The sequence below is a fragment of the Spermophilus citellus genome, assembly GCF_964194105.1.
Source record: "Spermophilus citellus genome assembly, chromosome: 1".
NCBI lineage: Eukaryota > Metazoa > Chordata > Mammalia > Rodentia > Sciuridae > Spermophilus > Spermophilus citellus.
This window is the reverse complement of record NC_138182.1, coordinates 144,355,860-144,365,379: the sequence shown is the minus strand read 5'-3', so window position 1 is coordinate 144,365,379 and position 9,520 is coordinate 144,355,860. Positions and strand designations below refer to the sequence as shown.

Sequence of the window (9,520 nt, the reverse complement as noted above, 5' to 3'; positions counted from 1 at the left end):
ACACACAGTTTTCAGGTTTCCTACCACCCTCAAGTAGCAGGAGGGCCTAGACTCTGCTGGGTAGTGGGTGAAATGCAAAGGTGACAAGAATAGTAGACAGAAGGCCACCGTGGGAGTCAATAAGCTTGAAGAGTCCTGGAAATGCGGGTCTGGAAGAGAGTTTTCAAGGGGTGCTGTTGCCATCTGAACCATATAGAGGAACAGGAAGGAGCCACGAGTTTTGGGCGCATTTTCTCCTCAGAGTTTGAGAGGAAAGGCTGGGGTGCTCCCCCGGCCCCTTGGAGCCTATCCTGGACCTCCCCACAGTAGGGACTGTGGGATGCTTATGGTTTGTCCGGCCAGTCGTACTAAAAATGGGCGACTGTTGCTGTGGTCGCTCTTTACCTTACGCTTCCGGTCCTCTGGCCTGGGGCCAGAGGCCTGAGCACGGTGGGGGAACAAATTGTCCACATTTTTGGCCCTGGACTAGGCTGACTAGCAGACACTGGGAAGGGGCGGTGGCTCCGGGGGCAGCGCTCGCCCGACTCCTCGCTCCCGCCCCTCTTGGCCGGAGGTGGCGCCTCCCCTGTGGCTGCGGCCAGAGCTTGGAGGTGGGGTCGGGCAGCGCGAGCCAGGGATCTGATGTCACCGCGCGGCCGAGGGCGCCCAGGAGAGAGTCTCTGGCTGGAGCCTCAAGTAAGCGGCGGGGCCGGGGAGTAGGGAGGGGAGGGTGGCGGGGTCCTTGGGTCTCCTTCCTGCGAGGAGGAGGCTGGGGAGTTTAAGAGGGGCGGTGGCGGCAGCGGTGGTGGCTGCAGGGTTGGGAGCAGCCGGTGTGTCGATCTGTCGGGAGGGGTCCTACTGGGAGTCCAGTCTGGTTACTCGAGTGGAGTCAGGCCCCTGCACACCTTTACCTTTTTCCAGGGTCTGGGAGGGGACAGACCCACCCAGCTGGAGGAGCTCTTGGGGGCGCTGTGTGTGACCAAAACACACCGTGGAGACTTACTCTGCGACCCCCTGTTGCTGCTTTACGGTTGCGGAGCAGCTGGAGAAACGGGTCCCTCCTGCTCCAGAACTTGCCGTCCCCCTGTCCGCGATCTGAGCCCTACTTCGCAGTCTGTGAACCCCACAGGAAAAGAGAAATGCTCAGGTCGACGGCCATCCGCTCTCCCGCGGCTCGGCGTGGCTCGGCGTGACTCTGCCGCCCTCTGCGGTCGCCAGAGCCTGCGCCTCTCTGCTGTCTCACATGTCCCAGATCTTGAAGCAGCAGGTATGTGGTCCATCCACAGCCACAGCCGTCCTTCCCCCAGAGCTACCAGCATCCTGCATTTCCTGCTCAAAGAGGGGAGCTAGGGTTTCTGGAGACTCTACGATTGGGCTGCAGAGACCACTGAGTCTGAAAACCAGCAGCGCAGATACTGCGTGGGGTGTTCTGTCTGCATGATGAGGCTGGGAGAGCCACAGAACTTGCCAGAACTCCCAGCCAGTCAGACCTAGCTGGGATGCTGGGATTCAAGACATAGTCCGGAACCTCAGAACCCCGTCTGGCAGGGAGATGGTTATGCATCCAGCGTCCCCACATTGAGTCCCATCCAGAAGGAATACCAACACAAAAGGGTGGCTTGGGCAACGTATCACCGACAGATCAGATGGGAAGTGGCCTTTGATAAAGGGAGGATTTAATTCTGATGATTTGTTGCATTTGGGGTTCTCTTGTACCTCTCTGGTGAGTTTACCTATATTTACTCCCATTGCTTTGGTGTGATTTTTATCCACAGGAAACTGTCTTCATCGATTTCTCCAACATCCTGTAAAATCCTGGGTTTTTCTGTCCTACCCTCTTTGAAGAGCTCCAGACCCACATTCCAACTGTGGCCAGACTTGCCACAGACATGGAAAGGCCTACAGACCCCAGACTAAATGAGCACTGGACCCCTTGGCCAGTCCTCAATCCTAGTTTCCTCCTTCCAGACTGGCACCTCCATCCCCCAGACCTCTGGCTCTGAACCCTGAACCCATATTTGTCTTCTCTTTCTCTCTTGCTCCTTCATTTAGATGAATGGAATGTTCTTATGGAATGTTTCCCTACTCCCAGGCCCTTATCTGGTGGTTTCCTAGCAGGGATTTCATGCTCTCCCCTTGCTCTAGTGGGGCTTGGTAAAATGAAGCCTCTGGGCTTCAGTTCAGCAAGAGGCACAGTCTGTGCTGCCCAGCCCACAACTGACACTAATGCTGAGGCTGGGACTTCTAGGATATGGCTTCCCTGTCCAGCCACAGACACTGGCTGGACTGTAAGAGGCTTCTTGTATGCAACCAGATGAGTGTGAAACTCCTTGCTCCTATGCTGAAGGTCCCAAACACACACCAAAGCAGCTGGGCTGTGGTGATATAGCTGGTTCTGCAAAAGGGCTGATGTGAACATCCTGTGCGGACATTAACCTACTGGGGCCATCAATGCAAAAACATCCTCGAGACAAGTTAGGATCCATAAGAAACAGACAAGTATACACATGTTTTATCGTCCATTCCAAGTCTTTTTATCTGATGAATTCAGAATCTTTTGTTTACACAGTAACTTCAAAAAAGATATATTTTCATGACCTCTTTTTCCATATTGGGAATTGAACCCAGGATCACTGAACTACACCCCCAGTCATTTTTTTGGGGGGAGGGTAAAGGGAGGTTACTTGGGATTTAGTCCAGGGATACTTTACCACTGAGGCAGGATCTCACTAATTTGCTGAGGCTGACTTCAAACTTGTGATACTCCTGTCTCAGCCACCCCTATTGCACCCCCAGCCTCATTAAGTAGGCCAGCACTCTGACCTCAAACTTAAAATTCTCCTGCCTCAGCCTCCTGAGCAGCCAGGATTACAGGTGCCACCACACCTGGTGATTTTCATGACCTCTTTTGAGAAAGTATCTTTGTATTTGGTCACCCCTGCCTTTTGCAGCCAACATAGGCAGGAATGGGTGGCATGAACTGGGCTTAGAAGGACTGTGAAGAGAGAGAGCTGGTGTTTGAGGTCAAGAGTAGACTTCCTAGAGGAGGCAATTGTTTTCCTAGGAGCTTTACTCAAGAGTAGATTCTTGTTTAGAGAGTAGAAACATTTTGTAAAACATGTTCCCAAACCAGAGTATGTGGACCAATCTGCAGGGCTGGGGTTAATGGTCACGGAGATGCCCCCCAGGCAGATGACATCAGATGTTGTGAGCTCCAGGTCTGCTGAAAGCCCTCACTAGGGATGTTGCAACATTCTCTCCCATATCCTCCCACCACTAACCCCACTACCTGTCCTCACCAGCAATCTGTAGTATCCTGGGTCTCAAGGTGGTGGGTGGAAGGTGACTCTGAATTACAAATAGTTTCTGGGATGCTCAAATAAGCCTGCTTTTCTATTCTACCCCAGTTGTGGATCACCAAAATCTTTCTATACTCTCCACCAAGCATCTTAGGAAAGATAAGCTCCCCTCCTAGATTATTGGGAGTCCCAGGTTGCCAAGCCTCAAAGCTACTATCAGCTGGGCACAGGGGTGCATGCCTATAATCTCAGTGACTTGAGAGGCTGAGGCAGGAGGATCGAAAGTTCAAAGCCAGCCTTAGGAACTTAGCAAGGCCCTAAGTAACTTAGCTGGACCCTATCTCAAAGTAAAATATAAAAACATGCAGGAGATGACTCAGTAGTTAAGCGCCCCTGGGTTCAATCCCCTGTACCAACCAACCAACAAACCAAACCAACAAAAAAGTCACCCTGACGCAGGCACACACATCCACCTCTTCCCTCTGCTCCCTCTCCCAGCACTGGGGAGGTATGATTTCCAGCCACTCCTACTGTGTCTACCCACTCTGTTTGTTTCTAATAATAGATAAGTAACCTGGCTGGTCAGGGTCTAATAGTGACAAGCGCCTCACCTATTCTGATCCTTCTCCAGAAAAGACTGTCAGAAAGGCAAGAAGGGTGGACAAAAGCCAAAAAGCCCTCTTCTTTTCAACCAAGGCCACCCCTACATCTTTTCCCTGAAAATCTGTTCCTTCCCCTGCCATTCAACAAATATTTATTTAACATTGACTGCATGCTAGGCACTGTATCAGGCACTGAGTGGTGAATAAGGGCAGGGCCTGTCCTCAGGAAGCTCAGGGGTGGGAATGGGGAAGGGAATGGTAAGCTAATAATTATATTGCAGGATGGTGAATGCTGTGGAAACTCAGGACTGTGGGCATCACAAAATACAAAGAGACCTCTAAGCTTAGTCAATTAGAGGAAGCAAGAAAATCAGGGCAAGGGGTGGGAGTCAGTTAGTCATTCTCAGACAAAAGTCAGTATCTCAGAAATAGTATATTCTGGAATCTGCCAGTAGTTTGTGGGGAGGCAATATTTCCCATGTGAAGTTTGAGCTTTGTTGGGTTTGGAAAGGACATGATAAACTGGTTTTCAGTAGGGTTTGCCTCTAGGAAATGGATTCTGGTTGCAGTGAGTTTGGAGGCATGCCCAGATTTCAGCCAGGGCTCTGCCACTTACCAGCTGTGTGCCCTTGGACAAATCATTTCCCCTCAGAACCTCAAGGTCCTTATCTGTAAAATCCAGATAGTGGTGAGGATCAAGATGAATATTTATATGAAGACCCAGAATATAAGAATATGCACAGAAGCAGGGAGAGAGGCTGTGATGTTGCCCCTGCCCTCTGTGATCTGAGAACATTTTCAGCATTGTTTTATCCAGCAGAGATCACATGGAGAAGCTAACGAAGTGGCCAGGAAGCAGCCTGGGTGGAATAGGTGGGGGTTGGTGCACAAGTATGTTCTCAGCGCTGCAGGAGGTGGCAGGATAGAGGCCTCCACTGGGAGTCCTAGCAGGGAATGGACTAAGTGCCAATCGCTTTCCCTGAGCAGAGGCCCTCAACTTCCAGAGCAGCTCTCTGGGACTGGTCTTACTGCCCATGCCATCCTTGACCCCAAGGTTACTCTGCCAAAAAAATGTCATCCTAAGGGCCATGTGACCAGAGGGGACGTGTAAGCCTCTGGCTCTCCGTGGTGAAGGGCCAGCAGTCTGTCCTAGCCTTTACTTGGAACACCACCCCACTTGTTTTTCTAGGATCCACAGAACCAGCCTGCTCCTTCTGCACATCCATGGAAGCCCTGGGTTCCAGGGATGACAGCGCCTCCCCGGCCTCATCCACACCAAGCCTAGACTTACGGCGGCTGTCCACTCGCGCCGACTCGGCCTATGGTTCTTTCTCGGCCCCTGAGGCACGCACGCCGTCGCCTCGCGCGGATCTCCACCCTTACCTCGACTGGGAATACGTGCGCGTGGTTTGGGGCGGCCCGGCCCCAGCTCCCCTTGATGCCGATCCTCCCACCACGCAGCGGCCAAGGCCAGCTGTTGCTGCGTGCTGTGAGCCATGGCCCCCAGAGGTCCAGGGAACCCCGGGGCCACTCAGCAGACAGGCAACCCCGCTGCTATACGCGCTGGCTGCAGAGGCTGAGGCCGGGGCGCAGGCAGCCGAGCCACCCAGCCCGCCAGCTTCCTGGGCGGCCTACCGCCAGCGATTGCAGGGCGCGCAGCGGCGAGTGCTCCGGGAGACATCCTTCCAGCGCAAGGAGCTCCGCATGAGCCTGCCCACCCGCCTGCGGCCAGCTGTTCCCGCGCGGCCCCCCACTGCGCACCCGCGCTCCGCCTCGCTTAGCCACCCGGGCGGGGAGGTAGGACCCACGGGCGGGGAGGTAGGACCCACGCGCTCCGGGGCTCCAGCGCCAGGATCCACTGGTCCGGGACGCCTAGCCAATCAGCAGCGGAAATGGTGCTTCTCAGAGCCAGGAAAGTTGGATTGCATGGGTCAGGGTGGTGGGCTGGCGGGGGAGTGTTTGAGCTTGGCCTGCTCCAGCTCTGGCCTCAGCAGTCCTGAGCCCCAGGAATTGCAGGCTGAGGTCAAAGGGTTGCAGTGTTGGGCGCAGGCTGAGGCCCAACCTCAAAGCACAGCGGAGCTGAACTCCGGGTCCACGAAGCTCGGCAATGCCTGTAGGCCTGCCAGTCGGAGTCAGAGCCCGTCAGGAGAGGTCTTGGGCCCCTGGAAAGGTCCAGGAGCGGCCGTGGCCCCTGTCCAGGTATGGAGATAGAGGATGCAGGCTTGTGGTGGAGGGGAGCATGTGGGAGATGGCCACATTTCAGTCAACTGCTCACCTTTCCAGGCTGTTTCCCAAGCAGCAGAAAACCCCAGACCGCTGTTTCAGACCAAACTTTCCAGGTGAGACACATGGACCACTCTGGAAGTTGTGGGAGGCTGCTTTCACAGCTCTTGCTTAAGAAAGGACCCTGCCAGCCCCTCCAACCAACCCTCATTTTGAGCCTTCTGTCTTGCAAACTGCACACTTTTCTGTTTCCTTGGTGCAGCACGAAGACTTTCCTTCCTGGTCACTGTGGTCAGTGTGGGATCCCTGCCTCCAGATTCTTGACCCAGAACGAAGCTGCACTGGTGCATCCTGCAGAGGACCCCCCGAGTAGCCCTGCCAAGTGTGAGCAGGAGGTCTCAGAGATCTGCATGGAGTCTCCATATGCCCTTCTTCCCTCCCTTCCTGATGATGAAGTGTTCCTGGAAGAAACCCTGCATGTTGGAATGAGATCACTTCCAGACTCCCATATCCCCCAGGAGTTTCCAATCAGGTGAATGAATTCCTTCTTGCTTCCAAGCAGAGTGAGACACTCTCCCTCACACATAAACCTCTAGAAATGCTAGAGGGGCAGGGAACCTTGTCCTAGCTGGATCCTGGAAGGCCAGGTAGTTGGGGTGGGGGTGGGGGAAGGCATCCCTCAAAGATCACTCTGGAATCAGTCAGAGATTTTTTTTTTTTTTTTTTTTTGATTCGGTATCTTTTCTGTTTCCAGTGTCCATGCCTCTGACCAGCAGTGTGGAACTGGCTTGGGCCAAAGGACTGGCCAGGCTTCAGTCCCCCCAGAGTGCACCCTGCATGAATGTCTGGGGACTGCAGGGGCAGGTGACTGCTGGCAGGAGATGAATGGTTCTGTGGGTATCTGCAGGCTCACAAGCTATATCCCCCTTGGGACTGCAAATGGTGACATCTCAATCATTGATACCAGTGGACTGCTTACCACTGACCACCCTGCAGTTGATGCCCTGGGACCTTCAGGCAATGATAAACTAGGGTCCCCTCACCATACTTCCCTGGCCTGGGGTACTGGACAGCCTGGTTCCAAGCCAACATGGCCATGTCAACGTCTTGAGGAGCTGGTTCAGGAGCTGGCCAGACTGGATCCCTCTCTAAGTGACACTCTTACCTCCCAGCCATGCCCAGAGCCACCCCTGGGCCTGCTGGATGGGCTGATTCCTTTAGCAAAAGTCTGGGCTGCAATGAAGCCAGGCTGTGGTGAAGCTGGAGAAGAGGGTCCTGGTACTTCTGAGCCAGGGTGAGTGAGAGGCACCAGGGGCTCAGGATTCTAAGCTTCCACAGTCTGGGACAGGACAACCCAGGGAATTCTAACTTTGTCCCCAGGTCCTATCAATTCAACTTTACCCAGCTCCTGCCAACTTCTCAGGAGATGACAAGGCCTGAAAACTCTCCCTCCTGTCCTATGCCTGACTGTCCTAATACCCAAACATCAAATGACAGCGTCCAGGCTAAGAAAGTGAGTGTGGAGAAGTTGGTGGACGCTGGGTGGGGCAAGAGTCCAGTGTCTGGGCTGGGAAGACAGAGACCCAGCCCTGGCCTTGAGTACCCAGCCCCTCCCTGTAGGTGGAGCTAGCCGGCCTTCTCCAAGAGATGCTGCAGGACCTTCACATCCAGGAGGAGCAGCTGCAAGATGCTGCCCAAGAATGGACCAGACGCAGGGTGGCTCTGGAATCCGCAGTGGGCCAGGCCTGTGCACCCCGGGAACTGGAGCGGTTCAGCCGGTTCTTGGCTGACCTGGAGCGCGTCCTTGGCCTCCTGCTGCTACTCGGCAGTCGCCTGGCCCGTGTGCACCATGCCTTAGCCCGGATGGGCCCAGATGGTGACCCTGATGAGCGGGTAAAGGGGGTTCAGGCTGGGGGAGAATTGGGCGGGGAGGCATTTTTGTCTCTTGCTGAAACCATCCCGGGATCAGCGGTGCCTCACTGCTGTCACAGCATTCTCTCCCTGTGGCTCTAGGACTCTCTCTTGCAGAGACTTGGGCTTCTGCAACGGCAGCAGGAAGATGCCAAGGAGCTGAAGGAGCATGTGGCTCGGCGTGAGCGGGCCTTGCGCGAGGTGCTGGCGAGGGCACTGTCTACAGAGGAGTTGTGCTCCTACAGTGAGCTGCTGGTGGGCAAGGCCACCCTTCTGGCCCAGCAGCGCTGCCTGGAGGAACATGTCCGGCTCTTTCAGAACCAACTAGACATCCTTGGGAACAACCTTGGCCTTCGTCCCATCTCTCCCAGGCTGTCCTGGCCCCCAGAGACCTGCCCTCAGGATAAACCACCCTTCCTTCCTCCCTCTATCTAGTTACAGGTGGCAGGATGGGGCACTGCCCCACCTCACCCACACAACTGGGGCCATGCTGGCTTATTGGGTGCTTTCCCTTGAGGAAGCCAGAGAAGACCCAGGCTGGTTGTTTTCCCAGGCTACTCCTTCCTGGTATTCTCATGTGACCTTACCCATGTCGGGTGGGTTATTTAGGGATTAACTTAAGAACCTTAAAAGTGGCAGTATCGCCCATTTTTATGATGAAAGAGGGACTTTGTTAGTACTGGTTGGAGAAAGAGGAGACAAGTCTGAGGAGCACTTCTACTTGAGATACAAAATGGCCTTATTTTTTCAATAAAAGTTTCTAATAGAAGTGTGTGTGTGTGTGTGTGTGTGTGTGTGTATGTGTGCGCGCGTGCACGCGCACGCGCATGTGTATCCATCCTGCACACAAATGGAAAGAAGAGGAAAAGGAAGGGGTCTTGTTTATAAATGCAGCCACCAGGGAGTGGAGTAGGCCCACCCCTATAATCCCAGAACTCAGTAGGATGAGGCAGGAAAATCACAGTTCAAGGCCAGTTGGGCAATTTGTGTCTCAAGATGAAGGTTTAAAAAGGGCTGAGGTGGTAGCTCAGTGGTAGAGTGCTTGCTTAGCATGCTTAAGGCTCAAGGCCCTGGGTTCAATCCTAATACCTACAGGCCCCAGTCCTGGCTGACCAGAGCAGAAGAGGGACTTGGCAGAATATCAGGTCTGGCAATGTCTAGGAAGACTGGATAACCAGGATTGAAAGTAAAAAGGGCCAGGTAGACAACGGGCTCTAAATACCACTGCCATTACAGTAATTAGCTATTATGTTGACTGCATCACTATCACAAAAGCCTAGGTCTGATCAGCTGAGTCCAGGTCTCCTTGGCTGGTTTTAAGCAGACCCTCTCAACTTCAGTATGGAAGTTGGAGTACTATCTCCTTTTAAGATTCAAGGAAGAGGGAATTCCCCCAAATTGAACATGGGTAAAGATCTTTGCTGCCTAAAATCCTTTACAAATGCCCAGTACACTTGGATATTTGGGAACATTCATCCCAAGACTCAGAAACAATTTTCCTCTTCC

The 9,520-nt window shown here is 53.8% G+C and overlaps 1 protein-coding gene across 2 annotated transcripts; it reads left to right on the top strand.

The window, feature by feature from the left end:
* Positions 1-534: 534 nt before the first annotated feature.
* On the top strand, positions 535-8,756 carry SHROOM1 (shroom family member 1). Of its 2 annotated transcripts, none has more exons than XM_081292323.1 (8): positions 535-675; positions 5,070-6,079; positions 6,164-6,219; positions 6,366-6,635; positions 6,858-7,397; positions 7,484-7,616; positions 7,724-7,996; positions 8,117-8,756. In XM_081292323.1, exons 2-8 carry the CDS (start codon positions 5,105-5,107, stop codon positions 8,447-8,449), a joined length of 2,580 nt encoding a protein of 859 aa, XP_081148449.1. In that variant the 5' UTR covers positions 535-675; positions 5,070-5,104; the 3' UTR covers positions 8,450-8,756. The 2 variants fall into 2 exon arrangements, with proteins under 2 accessions (XP_081148449.1, XP_081148450.1); XM_081292324.1 differs by lacking the exon at positions 535-675 and adding an exon at positions 796-1,246.
* The last annotated feature ends 764 nt before the right edge of the window (positions 8,757-9,520 follow it).